The following is a 23,962-nucleotide window of genomic DNA, read 5'->3' on the forward strand; positions in this document are numbered from 1 at the left end:
GCTGCACTGTCAGAGAGTCAGTACTGAGGGAATGTTGCAGTGTCAGAGAGTCAGTACTGAGGGAGTGCTGCACTGTCAGAGGGTCAGTACTGAGGGAGTGCTGCACTGTTGGAGGGTCTGTACTGAGGGAGTGCTGCACTGTCAGATTTGGGACTTCCACAGGTTGTGACAGGCGCTAATGAAATGTAAGTCCAGCTTTGACAGTCTCGTAAGATGTTGCTGTGTCTGAACTCTGACCTTACCTCCCTCTTTAACCCAGATCGATCTGCTGACTTCACGCAGCCTGTTGCTGGCATTGCAGATGTACTCTCCCAGATCAGCCTCGCTGTCCACGGTCACCTATTGGATTGAGAGCAGACAGGGATCAGTCTGAGAGTCTCATTATTGGAGTATCGTCAAGTCTTCAGAATGATGGTGAGATCCTGTTCCTGAGACAGAAACTGTACGGACTGTGAGTGGAGAGTGTGGAAAATCGATTCACAGAACCAGGATATTCCGCCCATCTGCCCCGTGCTGTTGTTCCTCCCCACTCGAGCCTCTGCCTACCACACTTCAACCCCCCCGCCATCACCATATCCTTCTATTCCTCTGTCCCTCATGTGTTTCTCCAGCTTTCCCTGAAATACATCAACAATATAGGGGCTGGATTAGCACAGTGGGCTAAATAGCTGGCTTTTGAGGGCTTTTCACAGTAACTCATTGAAGCCTACTTGAAAATAAGCGATTTCCATTTCATTCAACACTGCTCATCTCAACCACTCCCCACTGGAGCGAGTTTCATATTCTCCCCAATCCAAATGGAAGCGAGTCCCACATTCTCCCCACTCCCTGTGGGATCGAGTCCCACATTCTCCTCACTCCCTGTGGGAGCGAGTCCCACATTCTCCCCACTCCCTGTGGGATCGAGTCCCACATTCTCCTCACTCCCTGTGGGAGCGAGTCCCACATTCTCCCCACTCCCTGTGGGATCGAGTCCCACATTCTCCTCACTCCCTGTGAGAGCGAGTCCCACATTCTCCCCACTCCCTGTGGGATCGAGTCCCACATTCTCCTCACTCCCTGTGGGAGCGAGTCCCACATTCTCCCCACTCCCTGTGGGATCGAGTCCCACATTCTCCTCACTCCCTGTGGGAGCGAGTCCCACATTCTCCCCATTCCCTGTGGGAGCAAGTCCCACATTCTCCCCACTCCCTGTGGGATCGAGTCCCACATTCTCCTCACTCCCTGTGGGAGCGAGTCCCACATTCTCCTCATTCCCTGTGGGATCGAGTGCCACATTCTCCCGACTCTCTCTGGAATCGAGTTCCACATTTTCCCCACTCCCTGTGGGAGCGAGTCCAACATTCTCCCCACTCCCTCCTCGCTCCCTCTGGAACCGAGTCCCACATTCTCCCCACTCTCTCTGGAACCGAGTCCCACATTCTCCCCACTCTCTCTGGAACCGAGTCCCACATTCTCCCCACTCCCTGTGGGATCGAGTGCCACATTCTCCCCACTCCCTGTGGGATCGAGTGCCACATTCTCCCCACTCCCTGTGGAATCGAGTTTCACATTCTCCCCACTCTCTCTGGAACCGAGTCCCACATTCTCCCCACTCTCTCTGGAATCGAGTTTCACATTCTCCCCACTCCCTCAGAGCTAGTCCCACATTCTCCCCACTCTCTCTGGGAGTGTGTCCCATTTTCTCCCCACTCCCTGTGGAAGCGAGACTGAATTTCTCCCCACTCACTGTGGGAGCGAGTCCCACATTCTCCCCACACCCTGTGGGAGCGAGTCCCACATTGTCCCCACTCCCTGTGGGAGCGAGTCCCACATTGTCCCCACTCCCTGTGGGAGTGAGTCCCACATTCTCCCCACTCCCTGTGGGAGCGAGTCCCACATTCTCCCCACTCTCTGTGGAAGCGAGTCCCACATTCCCCCAGTCCCCGTGGGAGCGAGTCCCAATTTCTCCCCACTCCACGTGGGAGCGAGTCCCACATTCTCCCCACTCTCTGTGGAAGCGAGTCCCACATTCTCCCCAATCTCTGTGGAAACGAGTCCCAATTTCTCCCCACTCCCTGTGGGAGCGAGCCCCACATTCTCCCCACTCCCCGTGGGAGCGAGTTCCACATTTCCACATTCTCCCCACTTCTGACTTGAAAATCTATCATCTATCGGCCGTTACTTCTCTGTCGCTGGTTCAAAATCCTGGAATTCTCTCCCCAAGAGCACAGTAGGTGTACCTACACCATGCGGACTGCAGCAGTTCAAGTAGGTGGCTCACCACTACCTTCCCACGGGGCAATTGATGATAAATATCATTTGTATTCCTGGGCCGGGATCACATGATACTCTATTGACTCCCTTGCCCATTTGGCTTTAGTCTGCTGCTGAGCCTTAGTGCATTTTGATCCAGGGTAGATAATCCCCGACACAGAGGCGACAGGGCGGGATCATCACCTAGCCTACCCTTTTTGTTTTAATTTAGCAAATGAAGTGTCATCCAAGGCCTTTTTATTGGTCAAGTGTTTATTATCTCGGGAGGTGAAGTGCTGCCTGTGCAAATCCAAAACCTGCTCAGAAGCGCCCCCCCACCCGGTGTGTTGGACACAGGTACCGCGGCTACATTTGTGGCAGAGGGGTGCAGTGGTATTATCGCTGGAATAGCAACCCAAAGGCCCCTGGGGGGTAATGCTCTGGGAACCTAGGGTTCGAATCTTCACCAAATCAGATGGTGAGATTTAAACTCAACTTTGAATTCCAGATTTTATGAATTAACGATCGCCATCAAATCATCATTGATTGTTGTTTAGAACCCATCTGGTTAACTAATGTCCCTTTAAGGAGGAAATCTGCCGTCCTTACCTGGTCTGGCCTACATTTGACCCCAGACCCACCGCAGTGTAGTTAACTCCGAAATAGCCCAGAAAATCCATGTGATGAATGTAAAGATTTCAGGTACATTGTATATGTATTTGGTGCAGTAAGGGTAACTCCTGAACAGTGACTGTGTCTTGCAGTCATGTTTTTGAAGAATCCTTTCAAGACAGCTCAGAGGTGCAATTAAAGTATCATAAAAGTTGGGCTGATGGATATTTGTTTAAATTAAGACTGTTCGCTGTGGAGTGGTTAACTGGAGACATTGGGCTGGATTCTCCGATTTTGAGGCTATGACCCCCACGCCGGCGTGGGAACAGAGGCATTATAGGACAGAAAAATGGCGTAAAACGGCCAGCGATCCTCTGTTTGGCTGGGGACTAGCATCAAGGCAGCGTAGAGCATCCGGCTCTGGCTGCCGATATGGCCTGGAGAATTGCCCGGTCCGTGGCCACGCACGTGCATGGTGGTGGCCTGCGAAATGCCGCCCCTCCGTTGGCCGGCTCGCGCGCCCTGGACCACCCCCCAACAGTGCCCCAGCCCCTGGCTAAGCCCCCCCTGCCCGTGGGTTGGCCCTCCCCCGACTGTGGTGGTGCTGGACTGAGTCCGCAGCCGCCACGCCGAGTTCCCGACGGATGGGACGTTACGCGACCAAGCCGTCGGGAACTCGGCCAGTCGGGGGCGGAGCATCGGGGGGTGGGAGAGAATGCCGCATTGGAGGGGGAGGAGCATCGCGAAAGCCGCAGCACTCACGATTCGGTCGTGAACGGGGATTCGCCGGCCGATCGCCGAACGCGATTTCGGCCTCAGCAAATCCCGCCCATTGTGTTCTGTTAGTATAGATGATGTAATTAATGGGAGGAGCCAAGGGGCTGAAGCAGTCAGGTGTTGAGAGTTTAGGTTTTAGATTGGGATGTGAACAGAAGACAAACATCTGCTTTCAATGTAGTTCAGTTAAAGATCTGTCCATAAACTAGCAGTTTTTTTCCAAAGCAGGTCAGAGTTTTTAAGTTAGGAGCTGGAAGTCAAGTTGAGAAGCTGCTTCTGAAGAGTTTAGCTCGAGACCCTGCATTGTTCTGATAAGGTCAGGTTTCTTTAGAACCACAGAATCCCGACAGCAGAGAAGGAGGCCATTTGGCCCATCGAGTCTAGACTGACCCGCTGAAAGAATACCCCACCTAGCCCACACCCCCACCCTATCCCCGCAACCCCACCTAACCTGCACATCTGGGGAGGCAGTGATATAGTGGTATTGTCGCCAGACAAATAATCCAGAAACCCAGGGTACTGGACTGGGGGCCTGTGTTCAAATCCCACTATAGCAGATGGTGGAATTTGAATTAAATGAAAAAAAATCTGGAATTAAAAGTCTAATGATGACCATGAAACCATTGTCGATTGTTGGAAAAACCCGCCTGGTTCACTCATATCCTTTAGTGAAGGATATCTGTCATCCTTACCTGGTCTGGCCTACATGTGACTCCAGACTTATAGCAATGTGGCTGACTCTTAAATGCCCTCCGAGGTGAGCAATAAATGTTGGCCCAGCCAGAGACATTCACATCCCATAAAACAAATAAAAGATCTTTGGACACTAAGGGACAATTTGAGCGTGGTCACTCCACCTAACCTGCACATCTTTGGGTTGTGGGTGGAAACCGGTGTATCCAGGCGAAACCCATGCAGAAACGGGGAGAACGTGCAAACTCACACAGTTAAAGATATTTTAATACTGATTTCCGGTGGCAGCTATGAAGGAGTAGGTCGCACATTTGGGGGCTCCCGCTGGGGTCGGTCCTTTGGACCTTTTCCCCCGATTTTGTGTTGGATCTGATTCGGAAAATTGATGTTGCAGGCAATTGTCAAGAGGATTCCTACATCAGTGCATGGAGAGGCGGACCAGGAGTGCTCGCAAAGGAAGAAATAGGCGAACAGAGAAGGCCTGGGCTGGGGCTGCAGCGGGAGAAAGCATGGCGGACGATCGGAGTCCTGGCTCGACAACCCAGCGGTCGATGGAGCAGCTGATGCAGTTCATACAGGAGGGCTTCGCCAAGCAGAAACAGGAATGCTTGGTCCCGATTAAGGAATCGATTGCGCGGCTGGAACTCGGACTGGATGCTCAAGATCGGGTGATCCAGAAAGTGGATAAGGCACTGACTGAGCAGGAGGAACACCAAACAGCAGTGGAGCTGGTGGTGGGGATGTTGAGAGACCAACAGAAAAGGCTCCTTGAGAAGGTGGAGGACCTAGAGATTAGGTCCCGCCGGCTGAACTTGAGAATCGTGGGTCTTCCGGAGGGGTCCGAAGGAACGGACGCAGGGGCGTACATAGCGGGTATGTTCGAAACATTGCTGGGGAGGGGACGTTCACCCGTCCCTTGGAGGTGGACAGGGCGCACAGAGTGCTCGCGAAGAAGCCGTGTGTGGGGGGCACCCCCTCGAGGGCAATGGTGGTGAGATTCCACAGATACCTGGACAAGGAGTGTATCTTATGGTGGGCCAGGCAGACATGGAGTTGTAAATGGGAGAACAGCATCCTACGTATATACCAGGATCTAAGCGCGGCAGTGGCCAGGAGAAGAGCAGGTTTCAACCAAATAAAGGCGACCCTTTGCTGCAGCGTCCATGTTTAAAACATTTTTGTGTTTGGTCGTTATCTGGAATGCCTTCCGTATTGATTTGGGGATTGCGGCTGAGCTGTGTGAGTTGAAGTTTGCATTTGCACTGATGGGGGTGGAGGTGTGAATTTTTAGATGTTGGATCTTCTTTTTGATTTTCTTTGTATTTTTGTTGGCAGTTGGGATTGCTTTCATTTGCATATGTGTGTCCGAGCAGGGGGGAGGGGAGAGGGAACAATAGGTGGGAAAATGTCTGGCACCATGGGCGGGGGCCACCAAGCTAGCTGGGCAGACTAGATCACAGAAGCGCAGTGGGGGGTGAGCAGATGTTATGCTTGTTGAAGGGGATGGTTTGCATAGTGCTGTTACTGGGGGCGGGAGAGGGGGGAAATGTTCTGTTGACGGTGAAGGGACTTTTGCTGTGGGGCAACAGGGAGGTCGGGGACGGAGGCTGCCTGGGGGCGGGCCTGCGGATGCGTGGGCCGCGAGCTGGGAACTGGCCCAAGAAAGGTGATGGCTGATCGGCGGAGGGGTGGTGGGGTGAGAAGCCCCCCAACCAGGCTGATCACATGGAATGTAAGAGGGCTAAGTGGGCCGGTTAAGAGGGCACGCGTGTTCGCGCATTTGAGGGGACTGAAGGCGGATGGGGCAATGTTGCAGGAGACGCACCTTAGAGTAACTGATCAGGTCAGATTAAGGAAGGGATGGGTCGGACCGGTTTTCCACTCGGGGCTGGACTCTAAGACTAGAGGGGTCGCGATCCTGATCAACAAGTGAGTGTCATTCGAGACGGGAAGAATAGTTGCGGATGTGGGAAGGCGGTACATCATGGTTAGTGGGAAGCTGGAAGGGCTGCCGGTGGTACTCGTGAATGTTTAAGCCCCAAACTTGGATGATGTGGAGTTCATAAGGAGGATGTTGGGGAAGGCCCGGACCTGGATTCACATAAGTTGGTCATGGGAGGGGACTTCAACATAGTCATTGACCCAGGGTTAAACCGGTCTAGCTCAAGGACAGGCAGGGTGCCAGCAATGGCAAAGGAGCTAAAGAGGTTTATGGAGCAGATGGGGGGGGGGGGGTGTGCTGCGTGGACCCATGGAGATTTGGGCGGCCGAGAGTGAAGGAGTTTTCCTTCTACTCGCATGTGCTTAAAGTGTACTCTCGGATTGACTTTTTTATCCTGAACAGGGCTTTGCTGACGGGGGTAGTGGACACTGAGTATTCAGCGATCATGATCTCGGATCATGCCCCGCACTGGGTTGACCTACAGGTGAGCAAGGAGGGTGGCCAATGCCCGCACTGGAGACTGGATGTTGGACTTTTAGCGGATGAGGAGGTGTGTGGGCGGCTGAGGAAATGTAACCAGAACTATCTGGAAGTTAACAACACGGGGGAAGTCTCGGCAGCAATGGTCTGGGAGGTGCTGAAGGCGGTGGTCAGAGGGGAGCTGATCTCGATACGGGCCCACAGGGAGAAAGCAGACAGAGCAGAGACGGACCGACTGATAAGGGAAATACTACAGGTCGTCAGGAGTTATGCGGAGGCCCCAGAGGCAGGGCTTTTAAGGGAACGACAGAGGCTACAGGTGGAGTTTGGCTTGTTAACTACAGGGAAGGTGGTGGAGCAGCTGAGGAAGGCGAGGGGGGGTGATGTATGAATATGGGGAGAAGGCCAGCAGAATGTTTGTGCAGCAGCTCCGAAAGAGGGAGGCAGCCAGGGAGAATGGGAAAGTAAGGGACAGGGATGGGAACCTGGTCGGAGATTCAGCCGGGGTTAATAAGGCGTTCAGGGAGTTTTACAGTAGGCTGTATGAGTCGGAACCCCCAGCTGGGCCGGAGAGGATGAGGTAATTCTTAGGGGGGCTGAGGTTCCCGAAGGTGGACAAAGGGTTGGTAGAAGGGCTGGGGGCCCCAATCAGGTTGGCAGAAATAGCAGAAGGGCTGAAGACCATGTAGTCGGTTAAAGCCCCGGGACCGGATAGGTATCCAGTGGAGCTTTAGAAAAATTCTCCGGGATACTGGGGTCACTGCTGATGAGGACATTTAATGAGGCAAGGGACCGAGGGAGGCGTCCCCCGATGATGTCACAGGCCACGAGCTCACTGATCCTGAAGCGGGATAAGGACCCGGAGCTTTGTGGGTCCGACAGACTGATCTCCCTACTAAATGTAGACGCCAAACTGTTGGCCAAGATCTTGTCCTCTAGGATCGAAGACTGCGTTTCGGATGTGATTGGGGAGGACCAGATGGGATTTGTTAAGGGGAGGCAGTTGGTGGCCAATGTAAGAAGGCTACTGAATGTAATTATGATGCCCCCAGAGGGTAGGGATGTGGAGGCAGTGATCGCAATGGTCGCAGAGAAGGCTTTTGATCGGGTGGAATGGGATTATCTGTGGGAGGTACTGGGGCGGTTTAGATTTGGACGGGGCTTCATCGACTGGGTTAGGTTGCTATATCAGGCGCCCGTGGCAAGTGTTCGGATGAACAGGTCGACATTGGGCTATTTAAGGCTGCACCAGGGGACGAGGCAGGGATGCCCCCTCTCCCCACTGTTCGCGCTGACCATAGAGCCGCTGGCAATTGCATTGAGAGCCTCAAGAGGCTGGAAGGAGCTGGTCCGGCAGGGTGGAACACAGAGCCTCGCTATATGCAGATGACCTGCTCCTATATGTTTCGGACCCACTAGAAGGGATGGATTCTGGGGGAATTTGGCCGGTTTTCGGGTTATAAATTGAACATGGGGAAAAGTGAGATGTTCGCGATCCAGGCAAGGGGGCAGGAGAGCTGATTGGGGGAGCTGCCGTTTACAATAGTAGGAGGAAGCTTTCGGCACTTAGGCATCCATGTGGCGCGGGAATGGGAATGGCTACTTAAGTTAAATCTGGCCCGACCAGTAGACCAAATGCAGGAAGATTTCCGAAGGTGGGATATGCTCCCGCTATCACTGACTGGGAGGGTGCAGACAGTGAAAATGACGGTCCTCCCGAGATTCCTGTTTGTTTTTCAGTGTCTCCCCATCTTTATTTCACGGTCCTTTTTTAAACAGGTCAAAAAGGTGATCTCTGGCTTTGTATGGGCAGGCAAGACCCCGCGAGTAAAAACGGTGATGCTGGAGCGTAGCTGGGGGAAGGGCGGATTTGCGCTGCCGAACTTTAATAATTACTATTGGGCGGTGAATATAGCCATGATTAGGAAGTGGGTGGTGGTGGTGGTGGTGGTGGTGGTGGTGGGGGGGGGGGGGGGGGGGGGGGGGGGGGTCATAGTGGGAGTGGGTAGAGGCGGCATCATGCAAGGGCACCAGTTTGGGGACATTGGTAACGGCGCCCCTGCCGTTCCCGCTGGCACGGGACTCCACCAGCCCGGTGGGAGAGTCTGGGTGCAATGGAGGAGACATGTGGGAGCAGAGGGAGCATCGGTCTGGTCTCCAATCTGTAATAATCACCGGTTTGCCCCGGGAAGGCTGGATGGAGGGTTTCGGAGATGGCAAAGAGCAGGGATCGAGTGGATAGGAGATATGTTTGTAGAGGGGCGCTTTCCCAGCCTGAGGGAGTTCGAGGAGAAATTTGAATTGACGGGAGGGAACGAGTTTAGGTACCTGCAGACGCGGGACCTCCTACGCAGGCAGGTCTCAACCTTTCCGCTCCTATCACCAAGGGAGATACAGGACAGGGTAGTTTCCAGAATGTGGGTGGGAGAAGGGAGGGTTTCGGACGTCTATAAAGAACTCAGGGGGTCAGAGGAAATGCAGATTGAGGAGCTGAAACACAAATGGGAAGAGGAGTTAGGAGGAGAGAGAGAGGATGGTCTCTGGACGGACGGGTTGAGTAGAATCAACGCGTCCACAACATGTGCCAGGCTCAGCCTGATACAGTTCAAGGTCGTTCAACCGGGCCCACATGACATTGGCCTGGGTGAGCAGGTTCTTTGGGGTGGAAGACAGGTGCGCAAGGTGTGCGGGGGGGCCAGCGAACCATGTTCATATGTTCTGGGAATGCCCGAAGCTTAGGGGATTTTGGCAGGGGTTTGCGGATGTCATGTCCACGGTGTTGAAAACAAGGATGGCACCGAGTCCAGAGGTGGCGATTTTCGGAGTGTCAGAGGACCCGGGAATCCAGGAGGAGAAAGAGGCAGATGTTCTGGCCTTTGCCTCTCCGGTAGCCCGGAGACAGACATTACTAGCTTACAGGGACTCAGAGCCCCCAAAGTCAGAGACCTGGCTCACTGACATGGCTAGCTTTCTCTGTCTGGAGAAAATCAAGTTCGTCCTGAGAGGGTCAATGTCAGGGATTGTCCGGAGGTGGCAGCCGTTTGTCGACTTCTTTGGGGAAAATTAACCGTCAGCAGAGAGGGGGGGCGTTGGGGTTTAGTTTAGATGAGAGTAGGGGGTTAGAAAAGGTGGGACCTGTAATGGTGGAAGACGGCTTTTGCACTATGTTTATACTTGTACTATATTGTTTCTTCTGTTATTGCTATAAAACCATAAATACCTCAATAAAATGTGTATTCAAAAAACGATATTTTAATACTGTGTTAATAATAAAGTTTGTTTCAATAAACCATATCCCTATTTCTTTGTGAAATCACTCCTGGAGCGAGGTATCCTTTCCTCAGTGTCTTGCAAGATTAAAATAAAATATTGGGGTTTCTGTCCAGTATCCTAGACACTGTTCGGGCCTCGCCTGTAATAATACTCCACAGTTCAAGGGCAATTAGGGATGGGCAATCAATCCTGGCCCAGTCAACAAGGCCCCACATCTCATTAAAGAATTAAACAAAACTTGAGACTGAGTGCAGTTCCAGTCCCTCATTACAGAAAGGATGTAATTACATTAGTGAGCAATTTACCAGGATGTTGCCACTCAAGGACAGGGAAATTGTAGCTATGAGGATTGGTTGGACAGGCCGGAGTTGTTCTCCTCAAAACAGAGGAGGCTGAGGGGCAGGTTTGATTGAGATGCACAGAATTGTGAGGGGCCTGAGGAGAGTGGACGGAAGGGGACAGTTGCCAAGGCGATGTGAGAACAAGCTGAGTGGTCGGGGGGTCTGGAAAGCGTGGTCTGGAGGTATGGTGGAGGGAGGTTCAATCGAGACATTCGAGAGAACATTGGATGATTATTTGAATAGAAACAATATGCAGGGATACAGTAGCAAGTCAGGATTCTCGTAGGGAGAGCCGGTGCTGACATGATGGCTCGAATGGCCTCTTTATGCAATTCTGTGATGTCCTCAACACAAGTTGAGACTTTCCTCCACTTAATTGATAAATAGTTTCACTGACCCAAACTAAAGATGGGATAAAAGGAATTGTCCGACCAATGTCCTTCAGACGCAAGGGATGGGTGCAGACGGTGTTAAAGCAAGGAGGCTACTGTGGAAAAAAGACATTGTGTCGAAGTTTTTCATCTTGGACTTAGCAGGATGATTGCAAGAAAACTGGGGCGAAATTCTCCCCCAACGGCGCGATGTCCGCCGACTGGCGCCCAAATCGGCGCCAATCAGACGGGCATCGCGCCGCCCCAAAGGTGCGGAATGCTCCGACATTGAGGGGCTAGGCCGGCGCCGGAGGGATTTCCGCCCCGCCAGCTGGCGGAAATGGCGTTTGTTGCCCCGCCAGCTGGCGCAGAAATGCGGCGCATGCGCGGGAGCGTCAGCGGCCGCTGACAGTTTCCGGGCGCATGCGCGGGAGCGTCAGTGGCCGCTGAAAGTTTCCCGCACATGCGCAGTGGGGAGAGTCACTTCCGCCTCCGCCATGGTGGAGGCCGTGGCGGAGGCGGAAGGGAAAGAGTGCCCCCACGGCACAGGCCCGCGCGCGGATCGGTGGGCCCTGATCGCGGGCCAGGCCACCGTGGGGGCACCCCCCGGGGTCAGATCGCCCCGCCCCCCCCCCAGGATCCCGGAGCCCGCCCACGCCGCCTGGTCCCGCCGGTAAATACCAGGTTTAATTTACGCCGGCGGGACAGGCAATTTCTGGGCGGGACTTCGGCCCATCCGGGCCGGAGAATTGAGCGGAGGGTCCCGCCAACTGGCGCGGCCCGATTCCCGCCCCCGCCCAATCTCCGGTACCGGAGACTTCGGCGGGGGCCGGGCGGGATTCACGGCGGCCAACGGCCATTCTCCGACCCGGCGGGGGGTCGGAGAATGACGCCCCTAATGTCAGAAGAAACAACAATATAACTGCACAAAAGCAGAGTGCTGATTGGCTGACAAGCGGACTCTGATTGGTGGGGGCACTGCCATGGAGAAGGCACTGCCCAGTCACTATTAGCAGACATGAAAATTGCCTCCCGCACGCTCACAGTGAAGCTCACCACCATCGTCCAGCTTTCCCGCATCAACATCAGGTTCAACAGCTTGGTCTCAGAAACCCTCCTCCATCTCATTCCGCCCTTCCAATGCTTTCAGATGGAGGAAGCTGGAGTTCCTTTGGCACAAACGAACCTCCCGCTCCGAACCCCGTCAGCTGACCGTCTCTCAGACTCACCTCCACCACGCTGACCGACACGTCCCCGTTAGCCACAATGGACACATTCGCTGATTCCCCAAGTTCCTGACCGCGATGGCTCCAGTTGAAAGTGGCTTGGGGGAAACTCTCGACTGAACACAAGACATTGACGGGGTTCCCCAACCAGGTGAACACAACCTCAGGCGCAGGAGATATCAATCTTGGGGCATCTGAAAGCAAACACATATGATCATCAGCACGGTAGCACAGCGGTTAGCACAGTTGCTTCACAGCTCCAGGGTCCCAGGTTCGATTCCCGGCTTGGGTCACTGTCTGTGAGGAGTCTGCACGTTCTCCCCGTGTGTGTGTGGGTTTCCTCCGGGTGCTCCGGTTTCCTCCCACAGTCCAAAGATGTGCAGGTTAGGTGGATTGGCCATGCTAAATTGCCCTTATTGCCCAAAAAGGTTATGTGGAGTTACTGGGTGATGGGGATAAAGGGGGGGGTGGAGGCATGGGGCTTAAATAGGGTGCTCTTTTCAAGGGCCGGTGCAGACTCGATGGGCTGAATGGTCTCCTTCTGCACTGTAAATTCTATGATTCTATGATCAGGGGCTGGTCTGTGGTGGGGGAGCAAGGGGGCGGAGGGGTGCTGAGCGGATGCGGCTCACTGAAGGATCTAATTCATGGCTGTCACGACACTCATTTCACAGCATGCGACCGCTATTCAGACGGGACCAAAGTCGGTGTTCTGGCACCAGACTACCTCGGGGCTAGATAACACTAGATTAGGTTCATCGGAACAAACCTGTGAATTTGAAAGAATTGATCAGAACTAGCAGTGGGAATGGCTAAGGCAGCAGAATACAGAGGTGAGATTCCCATTCCTGCCCTGATTTAGACATCATAGGATGCCCCACATCATTTAACAGCCAATCAGGGAATTCAATGGAACCTATTGCAATGTAGGTGACGCAGCAGCTAATAAGCTCACAGCGAAACTTCGATGTACTGACCCTCTGACAGTGCAGTGCACCCTCAGTCCTGACCCTCTGACAGTGCAGCACTCCCTCAGTCCTGACCCTCTGGCAGACCAGTGCTCCCTCAGTACTGACCCTCTGGCAGTGCAGTGCTCCCTCAGTACTGACCCTCTGACAGTGCAGTGCTCCTTCAGTACTGACCCTCTGGCAGTGCAGTGCTCCCTCAGTCCTGACCCTCTGGCAGTGCAGTGCTCCCTCAGTACTGACCCTCTGGCAGTGCAGTGCTCCCTCAGTACTGACCCTCTGGCAGTGCAGTGCTCCCTCAGTACTGACCCTCTGACAGTGCAGTGCTCCTTCAGTACTGACCCTCTGGCAGTGCAGTGCTCCCTCAGTACTGACCCTCTGGCAGTGCAGTGCTCCTTCAGTACTGACCCTCTGGCAGTGCAGTGCTCCCTCAGCAGTGACCCTCTGGCAGTGCAGTGCTCCTTCAGTACTGACCCTCTGACAGTGCAGCACTCCCTCATTACTGACCCTCTGGCAGTGTGGTGCTCCTCAGTGCTGGCCCTCCAAAGGTGCAGCACTACATCAGTACTGACCCTCTGACAGTGCAGCACTCCCTCAGTACTGACCCTCTGACAGTGCAGCACGCCCTCACTGACCCATCCGACAGTGCAGCAGTCCCTCATTACAGACCCTGCGTGTGAAGTGGGATAAATCTGCAGGTTAAATGAATGAAGCTCACAATTAACTTTTACTGCGATACTTTTGGACTCCTGCTCGTTCCTCGCTGCGATTCTCCCGACACAGAAATATATCCCGGCATCGGATGGCTGGATATTCCTGATCACGAGGCTATTGTTCTCCAGTTTCTGGAAACGATCTGGGGAGAGATACAAGAAACAGCTTAAAGGCAAAGGTTACTTTGGGGAGAAATATGGACTGGGGCAGGGGAAAGTATTTAGGTACCTTTAGCTATGGGACTTTGCCTGGAAGGAGGTTCCGAGCTTCCCGGAGACGGACACCCCTACGCTGTTGGAAGAGGTATGGATGACAGGGAGAATGGAGAAGGGGATGATGCCGGCGATCTACGGGAGGTGTTTGGGGGAGGATAGGGTATCCTTGGAAGAGATTAAAGCCAATGTGGGGTGGTGTGAGGTGCTCTGGAGCATAAAGCGCACACTCAGTAAGCTTTGTGCTCGTGAAGTTAGAGACAGCCTGAGTGGGGCGGTGAGTGGGGTAGCTTGTGGCACAGTGGTTAGCACTGGGACTGTGGCGCAGAGGACCTGGGTTCGAATCCCGGCCCTGGGTCACTGTCCGTATGGAGTTTGCACATTCTCCCCATGGCTGCGTGGGTTTCACCCCCATAACCCAAAGATGAGCAGGTTAGGTGGCTTGGCCACGCTAAATTGCCCCTTAATTGGAAAAAATTAATTGGGTACTCCCGTGAGAAAGCCCGAGTGAGGATTGAAACTTGATAATTTGGAGCAGTGTGATAATTCAGTGCAGATTGGGAGGAAGTGCCTTTTCCCATTAGTTTTGTTTTCTTTCTTCTGGTTTTGTAACTGTTAATCTGCAGGGAGAGATTCAGGGAGCATCTTGGGAAGGTAAGTGATATAAAGACCTTTTCAAATTGTGGGGGGAAAAACTAGTGACATCACAGTAAAGCTGTGACCTGATTGGCTGGTTGGGAATCTGTTAAATTTGAAAAAAAAAACATTGAAACCCCAATTTGAAACTAATTAATTAACTAGGTAGAGGAGTAACTAAACCTGAGGGCAGAGATTAGTATTTAGCATTTAATTTTACAGTAAAATTCAAGTGCCTTGGCTGTATCGTTAATTGTAACTTAATCTAATCATTTAGGTATTTATTTTGAATTAATTAACTAGTGCATAAATGTCACTCAGTGGGGTGCAGTGCTCTAACTGTGAGGTGTGGGACATCCGTGACGCTTCCAGCATTCTGGTCGACTACATCTGCAGGTAGTGCAGCCAATGGCAGCTCTACACACGCCACGTGGTTTGGTTGTATGCACTTAGGAGCATGCAGGTGGCGGAAAGCGTCATAGATAGGAGTTATAGAGACACACTCAAGGTGCAGGCAGACAGATGGATAATCGCTAGAAAGGGCAGGCAGTCAGTGCAGGTATCCCCTGTGGCTGTCCCCCTCTCTAACAGATTTACTGTTTTGGATACTGTTATGGGAGATAGCCAATCAGGGGAAAACAATAGCAGCCAGAACAGTGGCACCACAACTGGCTCTGCTGCCGAGCAGGGGAGGCTAAAGTGCAGGAGAGCGATAGTTATAGGGGACTCTATAGTAAGGGGCACAGATAGGTGCTTCAGTGGATGTGAAAGAGACCCCAAGATAGTATGTTGCCTCTCTGGGTGCTCGGGTTAAGGATGCCTCTGAACGAACACAGGACATCCTGAAGGGGGAGGGTGAACAGCCAGAGGTCATAGTACACATAGGTACATAGGTGTCCCATAGGTGACATAGGCAGGAAGTGTGATGAGGTCCTGCAGAAGGAGTTCAGGGAGTTAGGCAGTAAGCTGAAAGATTACCTCTAGGGATGTAAAGTCAATATTACTCACTGCGCCACGTGCTAGTGAGGCTAGAAATAGGAGGACAGTGCAGCTAAACATGTGGCTAAACTGGCAGTGTAGGAGGGAGGGTTTCAGATTCCTGGACCACTGGGATCTCTTCCAGGACAGGTGGGACTTGTACAAGAAGGACGGGTTGCACCGAAACTGGAGGGACACCGATATCCTGGCTGAGAGGTTTTCTAGAATCATTCAGGAGGATTTAAACTAGTGTGGCAGATGGGTGGGAACCAGAGCGCTATCTTAGAAGGTGTCAGAACTGAAGGGGAAGTAGAGAGCAAAAATAAGAGAACAACATCACCCTCAGGCAGAGCAAAAAAGGTGACAAGTGTGAGAAGGGAGGTGGTCAAGGATTGAGGATATTATACCTGAATGCGCGCAGTATACGGAACAAGGTAAATTAGCTTGTTGCGGGGTGTGGGGCTGGTTTAGTTGTGGGTCTGGTTTAGGTGTGGGTCTGGTTTAGCTCACTGGGCTAAATCGCTGGCTTTTAAAAGCAGACCAATGCAGGCCAGCAGCACGGTTCAATTCCCGTACCAGCCTCCCCGAACAGGCGCTGTAATGTGGCGACTAGGGGCTTTTCACAGTAACTTCATTGAAGCCTACTTGTGACAATAAGCGATTTCATTGAAATTGGTCGGTACGATGTTGTGGGCATCACAGAGATATGGCTGCAAGGGGATCAGGGCTGGGATCTAAATATCCAAGGATATATGTCCTATTGAAAGGACACACAGATGGGTAAAGGGGGGCGGGGTTGCATTGTTAGTAAGGAATGAAGTTAAATCGATAGCAAGGAGGCATAGAATCTCCATGGGTAGAGTTGAGGAATCACAAAGATAAAAAGAACCTGATGGGAGTTCTGTACAAGCCCCCTAGCAGCAGTCAGGCTGTGGGGCAGAAAATAAATCAGGAGATAGAAAAGGCATGTAAAAAGGCAATATTACAATAATCATGGGGGACTTCAATATGCAGGTGGACTGGGAAAATCAGGTTGGTAGTGGATCCCAAGAAAGGGAATTTGTGGAATGTCTAAGAGATGAGAGGCACCACGGTAGCACAATGGCTAGCACATAGTCCCAGGTTTTATTTTCGGCTTGGGTTACTGTCTGTGCTGAATCTGCACGTTCTCCCAGTGTTTTTCATAGATTCATAGAATTTACAGTGCAGAAGGATGCCATTCGGCCCATCGAGTCTGCACCGGCTCTTGGAAAGAGCACCCTACACCTCCACCCTATCCCCATAACCCAGTAACCCCACCCAACACTAAGGGCAATTTTGGACACTAAGGGCAATTTATCATAGCCAATCCACCTAGCCTGCACATCTTTGGACTGTGGGAGGAAACCGGAGCTCCCGGAGGAAACCCACGCACACACGGGGAGGATGTGCAGACTCCGCACAGACAGGAACCCAAGCCAGAATCGAACCTGGGACCCTGGAGCTGTGAAGCAATTGTGCTATCCACAATGCTACCGTGCTGCCAAGCTGGGCTGGGTTTGCTCCGGGTGCTCCGATTTCCTCCCACAAGTCCCGAAAGACATGCTGTTCGGTAATTTGGACATTCTGAATTCGCCCTCCATGTACCTGAACTGGTGCCGGAATGTGGAGACTAGGGGCTTATCACAGTAACTTCATTGCAGTGTTAATGGAAGCCTACTTGTGACACTAATAAAGATTAATATTAGATGGATTTTAAGAGCAGCTTGGGACAGAGCCTACTAGGGAACAGGCAATTCTGGATTTGGTAATGTGTAATGAGGCAAACTTGATTAGAGAACTTAAAGTGAAGGAACCCTTAGGGAGCAGTGATCACAATATGATCGAATTTACCCTGCAGTTTGAAAGGGAGAAGCTGGAATCAGATGTAATGGTATTATAATTAAATAAGGGTAACTACAAAGACATGAGGGAGGAACTGGCCAGAGTTGATTGGAAAAGGAGCCTAGCAGGGAAGACTGTGGAACAGCAATGGCAGGGGTTTTTGGGGGTTATTCAGGAGGCACAACAGACATTCATCCCAAGGAGGAGGGAACATGCTAAGGGGAGGACAAGGCATCCATGGCTGACGAAGGAAGTCAAGGACAGCATAAAAGCAAAAGAAAAAGCATACAAAGTGGCAAGGATTAGTGGGAAGCCAAAGGATTGGGAAGCCTTTAAAAGCGAGCAGAGGACAACAACAAAAGCACAAAGGGGGATAAGATGAAATATGAGTACAAGCTAGCTAGTATATAAAAGAATTTGGAAGAGTTTCTTCAATGTACAAAAGGTAAGAGAGAGGCAAAAATAGACATTGGACCACTAGAAAATGTGGCTGGAGAAGTAATAATAGGAAACAAAGAAACTGAATAGTTACTTTGCATCAGTCTTCACGGTGTAAGACACCAGTCGGATGCCAGAGCGCCAGGAGAATCATGGGGCAGAGGTAAGTGTAGTGGACTCCACTAAGGAGAAGGTTCTGGGGAAACTGAAAGGTCTGAAGGTGGATAAATCACCTGGACCGGATGGACTACACCCAAGGATCCACTGAGGAGATTGTGAAGGCAGTGGTGGTGATCTTTCAGGAATTACTGGAGGCAGGAAGGGTCCCAGAGGACTGGAAAGTGGCAAATATAACATCGCTGTTTAAGAAGGGAGGGAGGTAGAAGACAAGAAATTATAGGCCGGTTAGCCTGACTTCGGTTATTGGTAAGATTTTAGAGTCCCTTATTAAAGATAAGATTGCGGAGTACTTAGGTGCATGATAAAATAGGACTGAGTCAGCACGGCTTTGTCAAAGGGAGGTCATGTCTGACAAATCTGTTAGAGTTCTTTGAGGATGTAACAAGAAAGTTAGACAAAGGAGAACCAGTGGACGTGATTTATTTAGATTTCCAGAAGGCCTTTGACAAGGTGCCGCATAGAAGACTATAAAATAAGTTAAGAGCCAATGGTGTTAAGGGTAAGATCCTGGTATGGATGGAGGATTGGCTGACTGGCAGAAGGCAGAGAGTGGGGATAAAGGGGTATTTTTCAGGATGGCAGCCAGTGACAAGTGGTATGCCTCAGGGGTCTGTGCTGGGACCACAACGTTTCACAATATACATTAATGATCTGGAGGAAGGAACTGAAGGCACTGTTGCTAAGTTGGCAGATGATAGAAAGATCTGTAGAGGACAGGTAGTATTGAGGAAGCAGGGGGACTGCAGAAGGACCTGGACAGGTTAGGAGAATGGGAAAAGAAGTGACAGATGGAATACAATGCGGAAAAATGTGAGTCATAGAGTCATAGATGTCATAGATGTTTACAGCATGAAAACAGGCCCTTCGGCCCAGCTTGTCCATGCCGCCCAGTTTCTATCACTAAGCTAGTCCTACTTGCTCGTATTTGGCCTGCACTTTGGAAGGAGGAATGGAGACATAAACTATTTTCTAAATGGGGAATTGCTTAGGAAATCGGAAGCACAAAGGGACTTGGGAGTCCTTGTTCAAGATTCAGTTGGCAGTTAGAAAGGCAAATGTAATGTTAGCATTCATGTCGAGAGGACATGAATATAAGACCAGGGATGTACTTCTGAGGCTGTATAAAGCTCTAGTCAGACCCCATTTGGAGTATTGTGAGCAGTTTTGGGCCCCGTATCTAAGGAAGGGTGTACTGGCCTTGGAAAGGGTCCAGAGGAGGTTCACAAGAATGATCCCTGGAATGAAGAGCTTGTCATGTGAGGAATGGTTGAGGACTCTGGGTCTGTACTTGTTGAAGTTTAGAAGGATGAGGGGGGATCTTATTGAAACTTACAGGATACAGAGAGGCCTGGATAGAGTGGACGTGGAGAGGACGTTTCCACTTTTAGGAAAAACTAGAACCAGAGGACACAATCTCAGACATAAGAACATAAGAACTAGGAGCAGGAGTAGGCCATCTGGCCCCTTGAGCCTGCTCCGCCATTCAATGAGATCATGGCTGATCCTTTGTGGACTCAGCTCCACTTTCCCCCCGAACACCATAACTCTTTATTCCTTTATTCTTCAAAAAACTATCGATCTTTAAACATTTAATGAAGGAGCCTCAACTGCTTCACTGGGCAGGGAATTCCATAGATTCACAACCCTTTGGGTGAAGAAATTCCTCTTAAACTCAGTCCGAAATCTACTTCCCCTTATTTGAAGGCTATGCCCCCTTGTTCTGCTTTCACCCGCCAGTGGAAACAACCTCCCCACATCTATCCTATCTATTCCCTTCATAATTTTATATGTTTCTATAAGATCCCCCCCCCCCCACATCCTTCTAAATTCCAATGAGTACAGTCCCAGTCTACTCAACCTCTCCTCGTAATCCAACCCCCTCAACTCTGGGATTAACCTAATGAATCTCCTCTGCATACCCTCCAGTGCCAGTACGTCCTTTCTCAGGTAAGGAGACCAAAACGGAACACAATTCTCCAGGTGTAGCCTCACTAACACCTTATACAGTTGCAGAATAACCTCCCTAGTCTGAAACTCCATCCCTCTAGCAATGGAGGACAAAACTCTATTTGCCTTCTTAATCACCTGTTGCACCTATAAACCAACATTTTGCGACTCATGCACTAGCACACTCAGGTCTCTCTGCACAGCGGCATGTTTTAATATTTTATCATTTAAATAATAATTCCTTTTGCTGTTATTCCTCCCAAAACCTCACATTTGTCAAAATTGTATTCCATCTGCCTGACCCTAGCCCATTCACTTAAACTATCCAAATCCCTCTGCAGACTTCCGGTATCCTCTGCACTTTTTGCTTTACCACTCATCTCAGTGTTGTCTGCAAATTTCGACACATTGCACTTGGTCCCCACCTCCAAATCATCTATGTAAATTGTGAACAATTGTGGACCCAACACTGATCCCTGAGGGGCACCACTAGCTACTGATTGCCAACCAGAGAAATACGCTTTCACAATCAGTAGCTGTTTCCTAAAGGGAATAAAGGGACGATCCTTTAAAACAGGGATGAGGAGGATTTTCTTCATCCAGAGGGTGGTGAATCTGTGAAACTCTTTGCCACAGAAGGCTGTGAAGGCCAAATCACTGAGTGTCTTTAAGGCAGAGATAAATAGGTTCTTGATTAATAAGGGGGTCAGGGATTATGGGGAGAAGGCAGGAGAATGGGGATGAGAAAAGTATCAGCCATGATTGAATGGCGGAGCAGACTCAATGGGCCGAGTGGCCTAATTCTGCTCCTATGTCTTATGGGAAAACACCACAACCTCGTGCGCGAAGTTGGGGCTGATACAGCTGAAGGTCGTGTATAGAGCGCACCTCACGAGGACGATAATGAGCGGACTCTTTGAGGGGGACGCGTGTGAGCGCTGTGGAAGGAGCCCTGCAAATCATGTTCACATGTTTTGGTTCTGCCCGAAGCTGGAGGGGCATTGGAGGGAGGTTTCTAAGGTCACCTTGGGGGTGGTGCATGTGAGATTTGAACCAGGACCCCTAGAAGCCATATTCGGGGTGTCGAACCAGCCTGGGCTGCAGGCGTGTGTGGGGGCAGAAGTTTTCCTTCACCTTGCTGATTACCCGGAGGTGGGTCTTGCTGGGGTGAAGATCAGCTTCTCCAGCCTGTGCCTCGGCTTGGCGAGGGGACTTACTGGAATTTTTGACGCTCGACAAGGTGAAGTCTGAGCTGTGGGGGAGGATGGAAGGGATCTACAATTCATGGGCATTGTTTATTCATGCATTTTCCAGAATTGGATGCCTTCGAACATTGCGGGGGGGGGGGGGGGGGGGGGGGGCGCTATTGGGGGTTTGAGCACATTGTTTATGTGATGACCATTGATTCTCTTTTGTCTATTTTGTTTTGTTGTATTTGGAATGTACGGGTGATGTTTGGGTTTGTCTATTGAGGGGGATGCTGGTGAGGGGATTGATACTGTATTTGTTATTGTTGGTTATCTTTTGTTGTGTATTTGATGAAAGTGTGGAAAATGAGGAGAATAAAAAATGTTTTTCAAAAAAAGGCAAAGGTTGTGACATTGGCACATATGGAGCATCTGCACAGTTCCCGTCTCCAAATCCCTTGGTTAGACCACACTTGGGACACTGTGTACCGTTCCAGTCCCTATTACCCCATGGTTTAGCCCCCACTTGGAGCACTATGCACAGTTCCAGGCTCCATATCCCTCGGTTAGATCACACTCAGATCGCTGTGCACATTTCCACTCTCCATATCACCTTGGTTAGACCACACTCGGAGCACCGTGCACAATTCCAACCTCCATATCCCTCAGTTAGATCCTGGCATAATAATGGAGTTGGTCCATTTGGTTGGCAATGGCTGGGAGCAGCTGGATTGCTCTTAGCGCTGAAGGGGTGGCTACCGCAAACCCGGGACTGAACCATCCGCTCAGCCTGACCCCACGGCTGGACTTGCAGCAGCTGATTATGGGTCAGGAGGTGGATCCTAGCCTGTCCCAGAATCCCAGACTGTTGCTCATTCCCCAGCGTACTTGCCTTGCCGTGTGACATCTTGACCATCTCGTGTCCAGGAGACGGTGGGCTCAGGAATCCCGGTCACGATACAGTCCAGCGTCGCAACATCACTTTCATCAAAGTCCAGATTGGATATGACATTATCAAATGTCACACGCTCTGTGGAAACAAAGAATTTAAACATCCAACTTAGCTTCATATAGAGAAAAAGCTTAACTGATTAAGGGAGTGCTGCACTGTCCGAGGATCAGTACTGAGGGAATGCAGCACTGTCGGAGGATCAGTACTAAGGGAGTGCTGCACTGTCAGAGGGTCAGAACTGAGGGAATGCTGCAGTGTCGGAGGGCCAGTATTGAGGGAATGATGCACTGTCGCAGAGTCAATACTGAGGGAGTGCTGCACTGTCGTAGGGCCAGTAGTGAGGGAATGCTGCACTGTCAGAGGGTCAGTAGTAAGGGAGTGCTGCACTGTCAGAGGGCCAGGACTGAGCAAATGCTGCATTATCGCAGAGTCAGTACTGAGGGAGTGTTGCACTGTCAGAGGGCCAGTACTGAGGGAGCGCAGAACTGTCAGAGGGTAAATACTGAGGGAGCGCTGCACTGTCTGTGGATCAGAACTGAGGGAGCGCTGCACTGTCAGAGGGTCAGTACTGAGGGAGTGCTGCACTGTCAGAGGGTCAGTACTGAGGGAGTGCTGCACTGTCAGAGGGTCAGTACGGAGGGAGCACTGCACTGTCAGAGGGTCAGTACTGAGGGAGTGCTGCACTGTCAGAGGGTCAGTACTGAGGGAATGCTGCGTGTCAAAGTGTCAGTTCTGAGGGAGTGCTGCTCAGGAGAGGGTCAGTACAGAGGTAGTGCTGCACTGTCGGAGGGCCAGTACTGACGGAACGCGGTACTGTTGGAGTGTCAATACTGAGGGAGCGCTGCACTACCTGAGGATCAGAACTGAGGGAGCGCTGCACTGTCGGAGGTTCAGTACTGAGGGAGCGCTGCACTGTCAGAGGGTCAGTACTGAGGGACTGCTGCTCTGACAGAGGGTCAGTACTGAGGGAGTGCGGCACGGTCGGAGGGTCAGTACTGAGGGAGTGCTGCATGTCAGAGGGTAAGTTCCGAGGGACTGCTGCTCTGACAGAGGGTCAGTACTGAGGGAGTGCCATACTATTGGAGGGTCAGTACAGAGGGAGTGCTGCACTGTCAGAGGGTCAGTACGGAGGGGGTGCTGCACTGTTGGACGGTCAGTACTGAATGAGTGCTGCCCTGTTGGAAGGTCAGTAATGAGGGAATGCTGCACTGTTGGCATCTCAGTAATGATGCTGCACTATCTGAGGGTCAGTACAGAGGTAGTGCTGTACTGTCAGTCGGTTAGTTTTGAGTGAGCGCTGCACTGTCACAGGGTCCGTACTGAGGGAGTGCTGCATTGTCGGAGGATGAATCCTGAGGGAATGGTGTACCGTCAGAGGGTCAGTTCTGTGGGAGCGCTGCATTCTCAGAGGGTCAGTACTGAGGGAGTGCTGCACTGTCAGTGGGTCAGTACTGAGGGGGTGCTGCACTGTCAGAGGGTCAGTACTGAGGGAGTGCTGCACTGTCAGAGAGTCAGAACTGAGGGAGTGCTGCATTGTCAGAGGGTCAGTACTGAGCGAGTGCCGCAATGTCAGAGGGTCAGTACTGAGGGAGTGCTGCACTGTCAGAGGGTCAGTACTGAGGGAGTGCTGCTCTCTCGGACGGTTAGTCCTGAGGGAGTGCTGCACTGTCATAGGGTCAGTACTGACGGAGTGCTGCACTGTCGGAGGGTCAGTACTGACGGAGTGCTGCAGTGTTGGAGGATGAATACTGAGGGAGTTCTGTACCGTCAGAGGTCAGTTCTGTGGGAGTGCTGCACTGTCAGAGGGTCAGTACTGAGGGAGTGCTGCACTGTCAGAGGGTCAGTACTGAGGGAGTGCTGCACTGTCAGAGGGTCAGTACTGAGGGAGTGCTGCACTGTCAGAGAGTCAGTACTGAGGGAGTGCTGCACTGTCAGAGGGT

The 23,962-nt window shown here is 51.6% G+C and overlaps 1 protein-coding gene across 3 annotated transcripts in view; it reads right to left on the bottom strand.

The window, feature by feature from the left end:
* Positions 1–23,962, bottom strand: part of LOC140386484 (neural cell adhesion molecule 1-like) — a 91,006-nt gene that overhangs the window by 30,456 nt on the left and 36,588 nt on the right. For all 3 annotated transcript variants that reach the window (XM_072468872.1, XM_072468873.1, XM_072468871.1), the window contains exons 4-7: positions 21,963–22,100; positions 13,634–13,771; positions 11,954–12,144; positions 243–339 (exon numbers count right to left, since the gene is read on the bottom strand). In XM_072468872.1, coding sequence (XP_072324973.1) covers positions 243–339; positions 11,954–12,144; positions 13,634–13,771; positions 21,963–22,100 — 564 coding nt within the window. The remainder of the gene's footprint in view (positions 1–242; positions 340–11,953; positions 12,145–13,633; positions 13,772–21,962; positions 22,101–23,962) is intronic.

The sequence above is a fragment of the Scyliorhinus torazame genome, chromosome 12 (assembly GCF_047496885.1).
Source record: "Scyliorhinus torazame isolate Kashiwa2021f chromosome 12, sScyTor2.1, whole genome shotgun sequence".
Classification (NCBI taxonomy): domain Eukaryota; kingdom Metazoa; phylum Chordata; class Chondrichthyes; order Carcharhiniformes; family Scyliorhinidae; genus Scyliorhinus; species Scyliorhinus torazame.